General features: G+C 39.0%; 1 protein-coding gene across 1 annotated transcript; it reads left to right on the top strand.

Moving 5' to 3' along the window:
- Positions 1-4202: 4202 nt before the first annotated feature.
- Positions 4203-17791, top strand: sfrp5 (secreted frizzled-related protein 5). The gene is made up of 3 exons (XM_057342949.1): positions 4203-5003; positions 12350-12427; positions 16666-17791. Exons 1-3 carry the CDS (start codon positions 4391-4393, stop codon positions 16992-16994), a joined length of 1020 nt encoding a protein of 339 aa, XP_057198932.1. The 5' UTR covers positions 4203-4390; the 3' UTR covers positions 16995-17791.
- The last annotated feature ends 624 nt before the right edge of the window (positions 17792-18415 follow it).

Raw genomic sequence — 18415 nt, 5'->3', positions numbered from 1 at the left:
AAACTTTTAAGTAAGTGTAACAGTAGTAAACGGAGTACACAACTAGTTAACAACTGTTTTTTGTTTATACTACAATACCACAACCTCAACTTATAGAGGTATACTGATAGTTTATTAGTTCAATAGGCACAAATACCCTCAGTACACTACTAGTTTTTATAATCCAAGTATGCATTTAAGTGTTCTGAAAGTGATCTTAACATTCTTAGTCATAGTGTACCATTTATGCATTATGTTTGCACTTTTGGTATGCTGACTTTCTATAGTTAGGATAGTCGATAAACCTGAACATGAACTTTTATAAAACAGCACATAAACTATGTGAAGTATTTAATAGGCTACTCAATCAAAAGAGTAAACCCAACTACAACCCAACAAGTATACAGTCATTAGTTGTACAAGATACTGTATAATGAAGTACAACTATAGGCCAAATGTACTTTATAGACTTCAGTCAGTTTACGACAAGCGTTCTAAAAGGTACACGTATACTTAGAAGTGTATGCATAAAAGTAGACCGTCACTTAATTTCAGTTTAACATAAGTATACTGTACTAATAGCCCACTTGAATAAACATCTTTTTTTGTAAGAGTTGTAAATTTGTTTTTCATTTGGCAAGCATCCGTTTGTATGGTCCCTAGAAATCAAACCGGCTAAAGGAACCCTCTCCTCTTAAAAGCATAAGTGTAAATTCATCTTGAAATCTAATTTCTCTTAGTGTAGCACGTGCCACAGAATAGTATTCATAATCGGAGCTTAAAGCTCTATCCAAATCAACTTTAATTAAATCCTTTAAATGTCCTTGTATACATTCTTCTTTGGTGACTCTCTAAACAGCCACATATCTGGACTCAAATCAGAATATTTGTTCATCATCACTGTTGTCTCATTTATAACCATTACTGTGATTATTGATTTCAAAAGGGCGTAAAATTCTGCCTCTTTCAACGTTTGACACAATCTGGGCAACAGGGCTGAATGAGTTTCCATTTCTTAAAGAGTTATTATAGTTTAGTCCCGCAGAGATCAGTCCTGCATGTCTTAAAAATCCCTCACGTAGTTTTATGAACTTTCTAAAGATTCAACCATGGAGGTATATGAGACAAAGCTGTACGAAGTGAAGCAAGTGAATAAGGCTTGTAAAAATAAACTTATAAAACTCCAAGTAAACGTTCAAAGAGTATGCTGACCGCATGGTGTTAGTTTACTTGATTTACTGTAACCACTGTTCACTGTTTGTGTGTTAGTGCACCCCTAGTGAGCTGTTTTATTGTCTACTTTAGATGCTGTCTTAGAAGTAGCCTAACTACAAAAGAATCTCATAAGTGAGTAATTTTGCATGCTCTACACAGGCGGCAATCCGTGCATCCTACAAATTTACACCAAAAAAACCTTAACTTGCTATCGAAAAACTCTATCCACATCAATAGCATGTTTTTATCAGGTTAACAATGTAATACTTAAAATACTCGGGCTGTCAAACGTTTAATCGCGATTAATCGCAGAATAGAAGTTTGTGTTTACATAATATATAGCTGTGTACTGTGCATATTAATTTTGTGTGTATATATATATACAGTGAGGGAAATAAGTATTTGATCCCCTGCTGATTTTGTAAGTTTGCCTACTTACAAACAAATGAAGGGTCTATAATTTTTATGGTGGGTTTATTTTAACTGATAGACACAGAATATTAAAAAAAATCAGGGGAAAAAAATGTTATATAAAGGTTATAAATTGATTTGCATTTCAGTCAGTGAAATAAGTATTTGATCCCCTACCAACTAGCAAGAATTCTGGCTCCACAGATTGGTTATGTGCCTATATGGACCACAGATTAGTCCTGTCACTTTAAGAAAGTACTCCTAAATCAGCTTGTTATGTATATAAAAGATGCCTGCCAACAGAATCTGTATCTTCCAGTTCAACCTCTCCAACACCATGGTCCAGACCAAATAGGTTTTAAAGGATGTCAGCGACAAGATTGGAGACCTGCACAAACCTTGAATAGGCTACAGACAGAAGCTTGGTGAGAAGGAGACAACTGTTGGTGTGATTATTTGGAAATAGAAGATATACAAAATAACTATCAAATGCCCTTGTTCTGGAGCTCCCTGCAATATTTCCCCAATGGGGTAAAGATGATCATGAGAAATGTTAAAGATCAGCCCAGAACTACACGGAAGAAGCCTGTTAATGATTTCAAGACAGTTGGGAACACAGTTAGCAAGCAAAACATTGGTAACACATTGGTAACACGCTATGCCACAGTAGACTGAAATCCTGAAGCACCCGCAAGGTCCTCCTGCCCAAGAAGGCCCGCCTGGCTCGTCTTAAGTTTGACAATGAACATAAAAATGATTCAGAAAAGGCTTTGGCGAAAGTGCTGGCACTGCTGTGAGACCAAAATGGACTCCTGTGTTTGGAGGGAGAGAAATGCTGACTATGAGCCCAAGAACATCATGTCTACAGAGAAGCACAGTGTTGGAAACATTCTGCTTTAGGGCTTTTTCTCTGCTACAGGTATACAGGATGACTTCACCGCATTGAGGGGCTGAGGGACGGGCCCATGTACCGTAAAATCTTGGACGAGAACCTCCTCCCCTTAACTAGGTCACTGAAGATGGGTCATGGATGAGCCTTTAACATGACAAAGACGCAAAACATATTGCCAAGACAACCAAATAGTGGCTTAAGGAGAAGCACATTAAATGTCCTAGCCAGTCTCTAGACCCTAGTCCTATAGAACCTCTGTGAAGGAGGCTAAAACTCCAATTTGCTGAGCGACAGCCAAGAAACCTTAAAGATTGACAGAGGAGTGGACTAAATGTATCCGGACACATGTGCAAACCTGGTGACCAACTATCAGAAATGTCTGACCTCTGTGCTTGCCAACAAGGGTTTCTCCACAAAGTACAAAGTTATGTTTTGCTTGGGGATCAAATACTTATTTCACTGACTGAAATGCAAATCAATTTATAACCTTTATATAACATTTTTTTCCCCTGATTTTTTTTAATATTCTGTGTCTATCAGTTAAAATAAACCCACCATAAAAATTATAGACCCTTCATTTGTTTGTAAGTAGGCAAACTTACAAAATCAGCAGGGGATCAAATACTTATTTCCCTCACTGTATATATAGGAAATATTTTGAGGTATTTATTTATATTTAACAATAATTAAATACTGAACTCTCTGTAAGTCGCTTTGGATAAAAGCGTCTGCTAAATGACTAAATGTAAAATGAAAATATTTTTTTTTAAATAATTTTCTTAAATATATGCATGTATGTGTTTTTATAATATGCACAGTACACAGACATATATTATGTAAACACAAACTTTTATGCTGGATGCGATTAATCACGATTAATCGTTTGACAGCACTAAAAAAATAGACTTTTAAATTAGCATAACATTTTTCTTTTTATAAATAAACGACAATTCACCCCTATGAACCATTGTCGAAAGGCAATTCAAATCCAGGTTTTTGTTAGAAAACATTTTCCATAACACATCAAACGTACAAATCTCTCTTCTTCAGATATCCAACACAGATACATTCTGATTTCATTTAGCTGAAAATAAACATGTTGTCATACTGTACCACAGCAAAAGTTAAAGCAGACACACTAAACGAATTCCGTCTTCTACCTGTTAACATATAAAGAGATCTGTCAGTAACGTTCCTCTGCGTTTGGCCGGCTGTAATACGGCAGTACGGCCCCCTGCTGCTGGGTGGCAGTGGGTTGAGCTCTAGGCCCCACAGTGTGACAGCGAATGATAGAAAGAGACAAAAAGAAAGACGCTTTCTATTCACATCCAGAGGCAGCATTAGCATAACTCAAACAGCACGGCCGAAACGTCCTGACCACCTGTAGATACACTGCCGTGAAGTCTTTTTTCTGCCTGCTGTCTATTTCCTAACGGAGCACGATGTGAAAGGCCGGGGCAGATGATGTGAAGCTTGTGTGTGTAAGCAACCGAGCTAAAGAGAAATTGAATGAGACCAGCGCGCTCCACGCACGCATTGTGCTGCAGGACAGCGCGTGGGCTGCCTGTAGAAGTGTCTGCAAGGGGGGTGGGCTCCTGGCGCCGCCCACTCTGTTGTAATTGGATGTGGTTTGGAGGGGGCGGGGCTTGTTCTGGACATGGGAAGCCAGTGGGAGGTGGGTGGTGCACATGCTTGCTCAGGGGTTGTCTGCTCAAAGGGCCCTAAGTCCACTGGCTTTTATGCACTAGGTGCACTTGAGTCAGGCAAGTAAAGAGCTCAGCATTGAGACGTGCCAGTCTCTGCTGTTTATACCGCTGCTAGGAGTATCTACTGAAGGGCAGAACTGACCGGATCGCACTAGTGCAGGACGGGGGAAAGCCAGAATAATTGTGAATGTTTTCTTTTTCCATAGCAAAAAGCAAAGGATTAAACTTGAATACGCATCCCTGTCACTCTACTAAACCACACAAGAACTTTATCAAAATGGCACGGAAGAGGCAGGTGTCTTTGACCCAGGCTTTGACCCTGGCGCTGGTTCTGCTCACCTCAGCGGCTTCAGCGGAGGAATACGACTATTACAGCTGGCAGTCGGACAATTTCCACAACGGCCGTTTTTACGCCAAGCAGCCGCAGTGTGTGGATATTCCAGCTGACCTGCGGCTCTGCTATAATGTGGGCTACAAGAAGATGAGACTACCAAACCTGTTGGACCACGAAACCATGCCCGAGGTCAAGCAGCAGGCGGGCAGCTGGGTGCCCCTCCTGGCGAAACGCTGCCACGCTGATACGCAGGTGTTCCTCTGCTCGCTTTTTGCCCCGGTGTGCCTGGACCGGCCGATCTACCCGTGTCGCTCTCTTTGCGAGGCCGTACGGGACAGCTGCGCACCGGTCATGGAGACCTACGGCTTTCCCTGGCCGGAGATGCTGCAGTGCGATAAGTTTCCCATCGACAACGATCTGTGCATTCCCATGCAGTTCGCCGGGGGTCACGCCACTCAAACTCCAGGTAGGACCTCCAAAAACGCTCAGCATTATTCTGAGACAACATATTTTTATGTTAATAAGTGCAACAGACTTATTTTTTTTCTTTTATAACTGCATTGAGCATTCACTACAAATACTTTTAGCAGCTTATAAATTGCATACACGTGTCAAAATGGCAAAAACAATGTGTCAACATATTGACACAGCAGAAAATAATTTCATAAAACCAAAATATCCAAGGTATAAAAAACATTTCTTTATTTTTTTACTTAAATAATGTTTCTTAACTATCAGCTATAATAATCAGTACTGGCTTTATGTTGAAAACACTGTAAAAATAATATTGGTTGCCTTAATTCAAATTCGCCTCTTTGAAATAAGTATAAATTAGTATGAAAAAGTATAAATTATACGATTTTCTATAAATTTTCACTACGTTGCTGCAACCTAAAAAACAGGCTTGTTTTGAGGAGATAAAAAATGTAAGAATATGTTTCCATGACATGACCACATAATGTTAAATAGTAAAATTGTGTAATCATTAGGTCCGTAAAACAAGCCCCATTGGTAGATTTCCTCTGTGTTGAGCTCGAGGGTCTTGAGAAAGTAAAATGAAGGAACGCTCTTAGACAGACAAAAAAACTTTCACTATCTAAAGCAAACATCTGATGTGGAATGTTGAGAGGACGGTCCCCGCTGCGCCATGCCTCTGTCTTTGTTTAGCCCTGCATTTAGGTTTCCAATTAGCCGGGCAGCCAAACTCTTTGGATCACTAATTAGTCTGAAACGTTGTAGATTACTTTGTCTCATTGAGATTAGAAGGGCTATTGTGATAGACAGAAGAAGTGAAGCACGGGAGAAGAGAGGGAGAGAGCAGTAAGTGCTCAAGGGAAGTTTGAGGACGGCGTAAAAAGAGCGAACAGGTTAAAACAGAATGTGTATTGTGGAACCAAATAACCTAAAGAAAAATACGTCAAATTGTTTTTTATATTTCTATAAAAGCTCCTATATAATTCCTATTAAAAAAATCCTATATCATTTCTATAAAAGTTGCTTTCTATTAAAGCATAAAGGTGGCTTTATGACTAAGATGCACAAAGTGTCCCAACAAAACAATATTGGATTCACATTCACATGCATCAGCATAACAGCGGTGCATTACCAAATAATTAAAAAAAAAATGTTTGCAAGTTGAATGTAACAAAGAAGAGATCTATGTTTATGATTTACAAATGCTAAGATGGATGTTTGTGTATCCGTGTATGTGCGAAAATGTAGCACAAAGCCACTTTTCACTGCTATGATTTGATGGATTACAATGTTCTCAGAAAAAAGTGGTGCTCTTAAAAAATGTAACTCCACAACACTGTTTTCGTAAGTTAAGTAGCTTGGCTTCTTTAAAAATAATAAATGCCTTAAGACTGCAGCAAAATTATAACGCCAAGAGTGAGATCTACGAGGCGATCTATTACACCCATAGCTGTTCTGAAATGACATGATGCTGAGGGGATGGAAACTAGCGAAATGTGCTTTCCACAGCTGGACGGCGAAGTCAGTCGCAGCCAAACGTTCACAGCGATTTGTGTTTTGGTGAGGCGCACGTCGACGTGAAACAGGACCCTAGAGATAACATGACAGCACAAACCCTCGCTTGACGCGGCCAGTCGCTCCGGCCCGCATCTCCGACACGCACAGGCATCGGCCCAGGAACATGAAGAGCTGTTTTTTCCCATGTGGTTTGAGGTGAAATGTGGGGACGGGCCAGAGCCAGCCAGACCCACAGACATGTTTCACAAGATGTTTCTGGAAAGTGACATGACAGTAAATGATATATTTCACTAAATCACATTTTTAAGAGCGTAACAGCAAAACCTCTTTAAACAAATCATTGAATTCTTCAAATACTGTAGGAGACCAACAGACAATTGAAAAAAAGGACCCACTGAGTTATACATTGCCAAGGAAATACTCAGAATAGACACGTTATGTCTAACTTCTATGTTGTTAAAACTGAGTTTAACACTGTACTATGTAAAAATACTTTCTTCTATGTCCGTTTAATATGCAAAGACACGTGTACGTTGGAAATGCGTTGGTTGATTTCACCAAAATGTGTGAAAAATGCACCTCTGTGGTGTTATTAAAACACTGCTTTGTTTAAGCAACATTGCCTCAACCAATAGTATGAGTTTGGGGCGGGTCTATCTGTTCAGCCGACCAATAGAATCTAGGGGGGCGTTCTGTAAACCTGTCTAAAAACGTCGTTTGGTGACGTTAGTAGTGCAAAAACGTCTCACTTCAGCTTTACATTATGAAAAAAAAAAGATTTTAAGAAGCCAGGTTTATTTTATAAACAGAATTAATTTGGCTAAACACAACATACGATGTTAAACAAACCTACTGAATTGAATGTGTATTCCATTGTTTGCAGGATTTCAGTGACTGTAGAGGCTCGGCTGCCCTGAGGGGCGACTCGGGAAGACATGTAAACCTGTCTCTGACTCCGCTCGCTGCACATTTAAACACGCATAAATCACGGCGGTTTTTCATCCTGATTAATGTTTATGTGCAAAGTGTTGCTGCTCATAACTTCAGGGGTCCAAATGGGCCATAAAATGATGTCCTGTGCATAGCTTAAACAGAAGTTTTTGTCTATAAACTCTGATACAGAAAGTCACTGACTTGGAAATCTGTCGGATACAGGAGGTCTCAGAGGTATAAGCTTTTGAGCATTCATCTTAAAAGAGGACTTTTAGTTTAAGCCCAGTCATCTCTACACCCATATCCACGATGACACACTTATTGGAAGGGTCTTTTATTACTTGCGATGTTCTCTTTCTCCATCCAAGACGCTTTAACGTTTTTTCAAAGAGCTATACATGTGGCCACTTCCAAAAACACTGTAAAAAGTACAGTTACATTGACATCATATTCTAACCAGGTACTATGCGACCAGAAACTGCTGCATGACATGCAACAACCACAGGGAATCTAAAAAATGTCATGTTTAAACTAGGGCTGTCAAATGACTAATCGCGATTAATCCCATCCAAAAAAAGTCATATATGTCTGTGTACTGTGCATATTCATTTTGTATTTATAAACACGTACACATACATGTATACAGTTTTTAGGAAATATTTACATGTATTAGTTTTTATTGACCAATAATTTCAATTATAATATTATTCATTATTAATAAATAAATGATAACTATATAAATGTTTATTAATTTTCATATTTTATATTTTTCTTAAATATATGCTTGTATGTGTATGTGTTAATAAATACAAAATGAATATGCACAGTACACATACGTATATTATGTAAACACAAACTTTTATTTTGGATGCAATTAATCGCGATTAATCGGTGGACAGCCCTAAATTTAAATGTATAATCTGTAACTTTCGCCTCTCTATAAACTCTTTCTTTTCGAAATTTAAAATAGCAGGTTACTTTACTCAATTTACATGATGTCAAACTGACATTTCCTGCTAATTTTCTACCCGACAGCTCATTTAATAAATGATATTTTGTTTAGGCTACTTGTCCATTAACAAGGAGCTATTTCTACCTGACCTAATCTATAAAATGACTTGATGTTATGAAACGCGGTCAAATTGATGCCATATTACAAGTCAATTTCATAATAAATACTTTAAATATACAGTACCTTCTTTAGATTTTTCTACATGTTGCAGATTACCTGTCAGCAGGTGTCCTGCTAAAACTACTGTAAGTAGTGTAAAACTGCAAAACACGCATTAAACCAGACATTTCTGTTCTGATAGGTCATGAATTGCTTTCAGAAGAATCTGCGACGAACTTTATACATATTTGAACCAATAAGAAATTTAAGAAACATTCATTGGTCTGGTATCATTCAATCTGAATTGCTTTTCGAAGCTCAGTTCGCAGAATTGCCCATGCTCAGTCCCCTGATATATGCTTTGGCTCGGTTTCTTCTAGGCATCCTGCCAACAAACCACCTTGCAAAACACAATAAATCGCTCTACAGTGCAAATAAAATGTTTAACTTTCACGTAGCAGCTCGCTGCAGTTTGCGAGATTGTAAGAAGCGATGACTCTCCAAAACACGCTCGCCGTGTGCAAACACTGCGCACACCGTCGTGTCTCCCATCCGCTGACTGTTTAACGTAAGAGAATTCCTGCTAAGAGACCAACTGACGGTTAAAACCTACAGAGGGGTTCAACTCCCCACGACCTGTGCACTGAAGCCTGGTGAACTCTGACCCCTCCTCTCATTATCTGCTGCTATGGCTCTGCTCCAGGCTGGGGTGATAAACTCTGACCCTGGGTTTTTAACCTGGAAGGGGGAGTTTGGAGAAGAGCCATGTAAGTTCTTGTTACCAGATGCTTTTGGTTTGTTAGCTCAAGGGAGGGCCACTAGATCTGCGCGGAATAAATGACAAAATCATATTCACCGCCATCGATATCAGATATAACACACATCGTCGTGCGGTTGATTTCGGTGGAGAACTTCGAGCTCACTTCCAGCCAAATTGGTCACGGTTTGTTCCATCAGAACCGCCCCACAGGGAGCGAATAGAGCTTTCTGTATTTTTCGCTGTATGAAAGAATGACTTTTCCAAATCTTCACAAGCCACATCCTGCATTCTTTCTGATCACCCTGCTCAGTAGGTCAATGATGTGATTGAAGCTTTTACAACTGGAATATAACCCTGACGCTATTGTCAAAATCATCAAAACAAGTGAATTCTCTGGAAACCTAAAGCAAATATTAAAAAACGATCACTCATACATTAATGACAGATGAGACTTTAATATTCCTTAAAAAATCTCCCTTTGTAAAGGCAGGTGTAATACTTCTCCCCTGCTGTAAAAATGGTGGAAACCGACCCAAAAACGAAACTGGTTTTCTGGTCTTTGCTGGTTTAAGGTGGAATGCTGGTCTTGCCGCCCAAATCCTCTCTATCACAATCTTTCAGACCAGCAAATCATTTAATTTAAGTCAAGCTGTTTTTTATTTACAGTAGCCTACTGTATATAAGTAATACTCAAGCAGATATAAACACAAAACCCCAGTAGGTGGCACAATAAAACGGAATCTTGGCCCACAAGAACTGCAAATATCTATCAGTTGTGAGAAACGAATGTAAAGCTGTTTGCATGTGCCAGCGAACATATGCACTGTCAAACTGCTGGGTAAGACAATTTCACAGTGACCTATTAAAATCCTACCTCTGCGATGAGCTTTTTATATAACATCCTCAGACACTGTTTTGGAAGAGCCAGATACATATGTCTTTATTAGGCAGCATTCAAGTTGTGTGATATGCAGCCCATTTCTGGGCACAACACAGACCTGGAGGGCTGGACATATACCCTGCAAACCTTTAGGGAAGCTTGTAGATCATGAGCGAATAACTAGAAACAGAGTTTGTAGGCCTATGTGTTTTCACATTGATGAACCAGCGAAAGTCTTCCCTCATAACTTCCTCTGTGAGGAAATAAAACTAGAGCTGCCAAAAATTCTCCCTCTCATGACTTTAAACACAGTGGATTAAGCTCCATTAGCTCTGGCCTGCTGCCCCACATGAGTCCAGCACAGAACCGTGTTCTTCTCTCGGCACAAAACCAAAACGCCTATTAAATCTTCTAGAATGAGCAAGCTCACTTGAAACTTAACATTGAACGGTGGTTCTGAAAAGCCGAAACAAGCAGAGTTTCTCTGTGTCTCTGAGGCAAAACATTGGCAGTGTTTGACTACAGCGCTGCGCAAACTGATCGGAGTATGACATCAAAGTACCGCGAGACTGGTTGGTGCGGTACATTGATGTGACGATGAGCCGATCACCTTTTTTTTATTGTAACTTGTCCCACATCTAATGTTCACACAGTACAATGTCAGCGTGAAAATAAATAGTAAAATAAATTAATAGTAGGCCTACAGTCAAATTAAGTGTGCACGTGCGTCATGCACTGAGCATTTACAAATGACTAAAATTGCTTACATTCTCTGTCACACCTGCACCGAACTTGTCGATTTCTGAAACGCGACTCCTCCATGAAAGAGATCTGCCCAACGCCGTTCGCGTGAAACGCGAGCCTGCCTCCACAAACCGTAAACTCTCGTTTACAAACCACGTCGCGAGGGTGACGCTCCAGCTTCCGTAGAACTGATCCAAAAACGCTTGCTCACCTTCGCGTCTCACGCCGTGGCTGCGTCCGAAATCGCCTACTTCCACACTATATAGTAGGCGAAAATGAGTATGAGTCATGAATAGTATGTCCGAAACCTCAGTATGCAAAAAACAGTAGGCGAGAAATACCCGGATGGTCTACTACTTCCGCCGAGATTCGTGAGTGTGGATCGGATGGACACTTATCTATCCCATGATGCCACGGGAGCTGAGCAACGGTCAAATTTCAAAAGTAAATCAAATAAATATAGCGGAAAACTTTAAGGCGGACGTCCGTTTTTAATGTAAGTGCCAATAAATTACGTGTAGGTTGTTGTTAATACGTCATAGGTCAAAGAGCACACGGGTCACATGACCATAAATCATGGCGGACGCAGTATGTCCGAAATGTATTCATACTACTCCCGCTCATACTATATAGAACGTACTGTTTTGACGGCCGATAAGTAGGTACTTATTCAAATTCACTACGTTCTGTCACAGTATGCGATTTCGGACGCAGCCCGTGTCTACACAGGACGCGGCGCGACGCGGCGCGACGCGACGCGACACATGGCTTGTTCTAATGGGATTATCGCGCCATGTCCGGTGTGGACACATTTTAAAATTATGATGGGTTCTAATAGAGGGTATGCACGTGTCGTCACTTTCCCACGTGAACACGCCAGGACACTCTCCCTTGAGTGGTAAAACTAATGCTGTGTTCTCGCGCCAAATGCTTAATTCGCGTTTGGTGAGAACACAGCATTAGTCTCTTCACCTACACACGTATTAATAATAAGTGAGTCTTGCAGTTTGTGAAAAAAAAGAAAGGGCTTTTATTTGTACAAAGTTAAATTAGGTGCTAATACTAAATTAGTTTTAAAATAGCCTACGTCAATATTGCACAAAATATGCTATATTAATATACTGTATTTTGTGTTACTGTAGTCTTTGAAAGGGAGTATACAGAATCATATTTGTTGTTTGGAGGGTAGCCTATTGTAAATAGGTTGGGTAACTCTGTTTTAAAAATGATTGTTTATAAAACTTATGTAGACAAGTACTGTAGATACAGTAATTTAAAAAAATATATTTTACTTGAATAAAACTATAATGAGAGGATTTAAGTAAGGGGACAAACTCAAATGTTCCCATTCACATATTATGAAAAATCTTAAACTATATTCTTCTCTTCTAGTTTCAAAAGTCTGTCCACCCTGTGACAACGAGTTAAAAGCCGACACCATAATGGAGCATTACTGTGCCAGTGACTTTGGTAAGTCTTAGCACTCACGACACACACAGTAAAACCTTTATTGAATTTTTTAACTTGACTTTAGTTTTAATAACATACTTTAATAGGAATGAAAAACATTGAGAGTGGTCTGCTTGTGTGGGAAGTGGTCCGTTTTTATGTCTATTATACTAACAGTTTTTCATTACAATATTTTCATCTAAACAGATAAAGAAAACCACAAACATTTAGAAAAAATGTATAAGCATCACATAAAAACATGAGTTTGAGCAACTGATGTTTAACGCTGCTGGAAGATATACTAGTTTTGTTTTTTTTATGGTTCGTTTCAAGTGACTCATTCTGTCTAGACTTTCATTAATGTGTCAAAATGTGAATCTTTAGAATGAGTCTCTGGCATTAAATAAAAGAAGTTTAAAGAAAATTTTGAAAATAGTTCTCTTCATTACATACCGTAGTTCTGGTTTGACTTTGGCTGTGAGGGTTGTTTCTTTTGGATTTGCTTGTATTTACCCTAATAACTATGACAAATGGTCCAACAAATATTGTTAGTAGTACCCCAGCTCTGTGTTTTCCATCTCCTGCGGTTTAAACATACTAAATAACAGTCACAAAGTATAAGTGTAGACATCACAAAGAGAGCACGAAGTGTAATGTTTAAATTAAAAAATGACAACGTTTAAGCACTAATACTTCCAAATACTGAAGACATAGAAATTTACAGGATATCTCTTCCTCCGGTGTTATGTCATTTGACGTGTTATTTGTAAACTAATGCTGTACTGTATATTATAGGTTTGATGTGCACTATTTGTCTCACTTGGGGAGAGTGTTTTAATTCTTGCGGTTGGGGTTGCCAGTTTCTACAATGTAACAGCAATCAGTATATCAACACATACCGGACAGCCCGCACACTTATCAAATGATTTGTGCGTGCAGACCGCCGCTGAGAAAACTCTCTGTCAGTGTGTTCACTGGCTCCTGAATACTGCTGATTTTAATATTTGATAGAGGAAATTCATTGTTTTTCTGTCTGGCTTTGAGATTGTAAATGGCTCAAATGGTTAACATAAGCATTTTTAAATGATTGTGTTATTGTCTTTGGTTTTAGTGAGAATTTTTTGCTCAAATAAGGATTTAAGAAGAGCTCACTTCTGATGATCAGAAATTACATTTTTGTTTAGTATAAAACATAGTGGGCTATTACTTATGTTTATGTATGCAATGTTTGTGTACATATTTAAGCGATCGTGGCAGCAGTAATTCATCAAACAATAAAGAACAGCACTTTAAAAGAAGTCATACAGTCTCGTTGAAGTATGCCAGATCACAGTAGTCTGTTGCATCCTCCAAATCCACCATGAATCTAAAAACGTTATCAGTTTTTGTTGATAAAAACCCCCAAATCTCCATCCATGGTTGGGCTCTGTGTGGGATTCAGAATTACTGACGACTGCAAATGCTCAAGGTGACAGCTTTCCTCCTCGCCTGCCTTCATCTGATGTCAGACCTACTGCCAGCCATTTAAAGCAGCTCTTGTTTAAAAAGCGGTTTTAGCTTGTCACCACGATATTGCCCAGGCGTGCTCGCCACCCACAAGCATTACCGGTCACGAGCAACCGCCTGAATTAAAAGGCCGCATGCAGCTGGGCAATGCGAGCTTTGCACTTTTTTCTGTGGTTTAACAGGGTAAATCTGACAGAAGTATCTTTTACTCAGCTGTGAGTTAAAGGTGATGTCATTTTCACCAGGCTAAAATAAATTTTCCCGTACCCGTTTAATGCGCAGAGACAATTTTAGGTAAGCCAGTTATATGTTAACATTGTGGCTCTGGACGCTTTTAAAATTTCTGTTTGTTTGAACGGCCTGAAATAGCAGCAGTGACTCAACCAATGGCGCGAGTTCGGAGTTGAGCTACCTGTTTGTTCAACCAATGGGGTCTTTTGCAAAAAAAGTTATTTTGTGAACACACATTCATAATGCATAATGCATTTTTGTTCTGATATTTGTATTTTCTGTATAGTTTTTATGACAAATCATAACATTTGCAACCATATTCATATCATTGTCAAACACCACCATGCAGGTGAGCTGAACCTGTATGGGATGAAACACAGTCATTCCTCCACTTACAGAGATGTCTGTTTTTATCTTTCTACATGAATGTTTGTTTATAATAGTAGACAAGGAGCCCTGGTGCACACTGGTCATTTTAAATACTCCAGATGCTTTGATACAAACTTAGTCATTGATGGATGTGCACTTAGTGAGCCCAGAGCCTGACTTCTGTTCCATGGCATCAATTACAGGTATATTTTGACACATTCATGTTTAGTTTCATACTCGCTAAGAGACCATAGATTCTTTCATCATTGGATCACAAATTTGGGGATTTTTTGCTCACAATACAATGATATTTGAGGAAAGAAGGTCCAGCCATGAGCAAAAGTCAGAGGATTCATCACATTGTTAAAGGGGTCATATGGCGCGAACACGTGTTTTTCTGTGTCTTTGGTGTGTTATAAGTTGCCCATGCATGTATTAGACACGTAAAATTGCAAAAATGAAAGTATCGAAACAAAAGATGCATTCTATCTAAAAGCGAATGCACACTCAGACCTGCCTGAAACGCCTCGTGTAACCACACCCCCACAAATCCACGTCAGTTCGTGGTATGAGTTGACTAAGACCGCCCAAATGTATACACGCAAGTCAGTACTGTCAGTACAATCGCTTTGGAACCTGATGTTCCAAATATGGTAAGAGGCGTTACATTTCCGTCACACGCTTGCAGTATTCGACCAATCACAACGCACTGATTAACTGGCGAATCATAGCACACTTTGCTTTTCAGAGCGATGAGCTTTGTTAAAAATCTGAGAGATACAAACAAGCACGGTATGTGGAAAATAAAGCATTTTTTAACCTTAAAAAGTGTATACACATTGCATTACATCTAAAACAAAAGATAATATTCGTTTTAGCCGTGTCATATGACTCCTTTAAGATGATGATGTGATTTATTTGTATGCCAGAGCACAGTCTCATGAGGAAAGCCAAAATGAATCTGTGTATTCTTTTATCTTTAATCAAGTATATCTTAAATAATAACTGCAGATATTACATGTGATTGACTGATGCAGAGAATTCTGTTTAAATGTTATTTAATTTATATTTACCTGGTTGGGTAAAGTATTGACAAACCCTACCATTGGTTGAAATTACCAATCGAGAAATAATTAATTTAAATGAATTAATTTAAAACCATTGTTTGGGTTTGTTTTATAGAACATTTTTTAAAGTGTATGTCATCTAACTAGTCAAAAGCACCTCACTAGTCAAAGTTAAACCGAAATACAATAGATTTTACTTTTTTGTAGCTTTCCTGTATCTCAGCGGTTAGAGCATGGCGCTAGCAACGCCAAAGTTGTAGTTTTGATCCCAGGAGATGCACATACTCAGATACAAATGTATAGTATAATGCAGTGTAAGTCGCTTTGGATAAAAGCGTCTGCCAAATGCGCAAATGTAAATGCACTTAATGTGTAAAATGTAAATTGTTTGGTTTTAACAGACCTTTTGCTTCTTATGTGAGATATTAGCTAAAGAAATCCAAGTTTTTAGGCCATTGGGCTATGCAACATTTTGAATGATTTTACCTTAAGGAACGGTTTGGGGGCTTTGGCCCTGTTAGGGGCCAGAGGTAGCGATGTGTTTGGGCCACTGAAGGGGTGTTCATTTTTCACATCTGTCTTCTAAATTTTCCGTTCTACTCTCCATTCTCTCCCGGGCGAGTGCAATTAGTGCTGTCCACATTAAAATGATGCTCCTCCGGGGAGGTGTACACTATTCCAGCGCTCTGGATAGCCTTGGTTCTTCCTGTGTGCTTGTTGTGAAATGACTTGTTGCTTGAGACAGCAGAAATATATGGAAGATCCAGAGTGTGACCAAGAGCACCAAGAGAGACTTTCCCATTTTTTTCAATAGAGAAAGTTAAATGACAATACTTTAGAACCCAGTCCTTCGTCAAAAAAGCCTTTCCATGGTGTGTTTAACAGTTTAGTTTACCCCCAAAATGACAATGTTGTCATTATTTACTCATCCTTGTCATTCCAATCCCTTTTTTTTCTTTGTGAAGTTTCACAACCGTGGTCACTATAGCAGCTGCTTAAAGATATTTCTGTTTGAAAAGCATATAGGTTTGAATTAATATGAGATATACTACGAACTGTTTATTTACGTCTGTTTGTTCTCTGCAGCTCTCAAGATGAAGATTAAAGAGGTGAAAAAAGAAAAAGGAGACCGCAAGCTCATCGCAGCACAGAAGAAGAAGAAGGTTCTGAAGATGGGAGTATTGAGGAAGAAGGACTTAAAAAAGCTCACGCTGTACATCAAGAATGGAGCAAACTGCCCCTGCTCACAGCTGGACAACCTCGGGAGCAACTTCCTCATCATGGGCCGTAAGGTGGACCAGCAGTTGCTGCTCATGTCCATCCACAAGTGGGACAAGAAGAGCAAAGAGCTCAAATTTGCCCTTAAATACATGAAGTCTCATCAGTGTCCCACCTATCACACCGTCTTCCAGTGACACTATCAGAAATCTTCCAGAGACTGTTTCTAATTCAGACACACATTTTATTACTCAACAAGTGGCTTTTGGAAACTGCTTAGGACTAGTTCATTTAAAAATGGCTGTTTGTCATTCCAAACTATTGTGACTTTCTCTCTTTTGATGAACACAGACTTGTGAAGAGTTCAAACTGGTTGTTCTTTTCCATGCAGTTCATAAATGGGCACCGAAGCTCTTTTTTTGGTCCGTTCGTCACGCAAAGCTATGGTATGGCTTTAGACTTGGAATACTGCATAGTGCATGAGTCATATGGACTACTTATGATTTATTTTATAGTGGTTTTGTGTTTTATGTAAGGCTTGGTTATGGTGCAAATTTATAGTACAGCAATACAAAACAGTGACCAGTTTAGTTCTTTAAATTTCTTTTTTGTGTTCCATGGAAGAAAGTCGTAGGTTTGGAATGACTTCATGGTGACATTTTTTGGGGAACTAGTCCTTAATTCCATCAACATGTACAGCTACATTTTATTTCTGTATCTGCATAAAATGAATTCTTTATGAGCGATCAGCGCACTTAAGATGCATATTTTAGCGAAACTTTCTAGACTTCCTCAGTCACAACACAACGTGCAAGATATGTCACTGCAAAAAATGAGTTAACAAAAGCTTCGAAGATGAGAGCGTACAGTCAATAAGCAAATATTTCTTTGCTATGGCCAGGATTCATTTAAACAAATGGGAATAAAGACATTAACAGTGCCAACAGGTTTTCACTTCTATCTTGTAGATAAGGAATAAAAAGTTTTTATTATATACGATGAAGGTACGATTGTGATCATTAGCACGAGTCTAGAACGTGACATGGCTCCGGTTGTGGCTTGAATCTTGGGAGGTAAGAGAGCAAATGGATTGAAAGTGCTTTTGACTGTTGGTCAGGACAGCGCCCAAATATGTCGACCGCAGCTTGTGAGCGAATCTGGACCATTTCTGTGCTCTAAGAGAGCCCGTCATATCAGCCAAGCTTATGACAGACTCTGGACTCATAGCAGTTTGGTTGGTGAGGTTTTTTGGGCCTTCTAATGCTTTCTAAACAGTATGCAACATTCTTTTTCTACTAAAATGGTTATCTATTGCCTTAAATATACATACGTGGTATGGAAAAAGCCTTTTGTTGCGTTTAAGTTCACTGTAATAAAGCTAAAATTGTAAAAGTGTTAGGACTGTTTAATAAGACACTATAAACATTGTAAAGGTGTGATTTAATTGTTGTTTGTAACAGCATCACATGGATTTTTGTTTTACCAGCAGCTACTCTGTTATCTTCACATTTCTGGTTTAACACTCAAGAATGACACTTAATAACACGCAGTCATCATTTACTCACCCTCTTATCATTTCAAACTTGTGTGACTTTCTTCTGCAGAACACAAAAAAAGA

Source organism: Triplophysa rosa, linkage group LG9, assembly GCF_024868665.1.
Source record: "Triplophysa rosa linkage group LG9, Trosa_1v2, whole genome shotgun sequence".
In the NCBI taxonomy this organism is placed as follows: Eukaryota; Metazoa; Chordata; class Actinopteri; order Cypriniformes; family Nemacheilidae; genus Triplophysa; species Triplophysa rosa.
Note: the sequence above shows the minus strand (reverse complement) of the source record. Positions and strands in the feature narration are given on the sequence as shown.

Excerpts from the sequence above, each read along its gene's own strand:
- sfrp5 (XM_057342949.1), top strand. The coding sequence starts at position 4,391 with ATGTTTTCTTTTTCCATAGCAAAAAGCAAAGGATTAAACTTGAATACG. Across the intron at positions 5,004-12,349 it reads TCACGCCACTCAAACTCCAG|TTTCAAAAGTCTGTCCACCC; the intron begins GTAGGACCTCCA and ends CTTCTCTTCTAG. Across the intron at positions 12,428-16,665 it reads TTACTGTGCCAGTGACTTTG|CTCTCAAGATGAAGATTAAA; the intron begins GTAAGTCTTAGC and ends TGTTCTCTGCAG.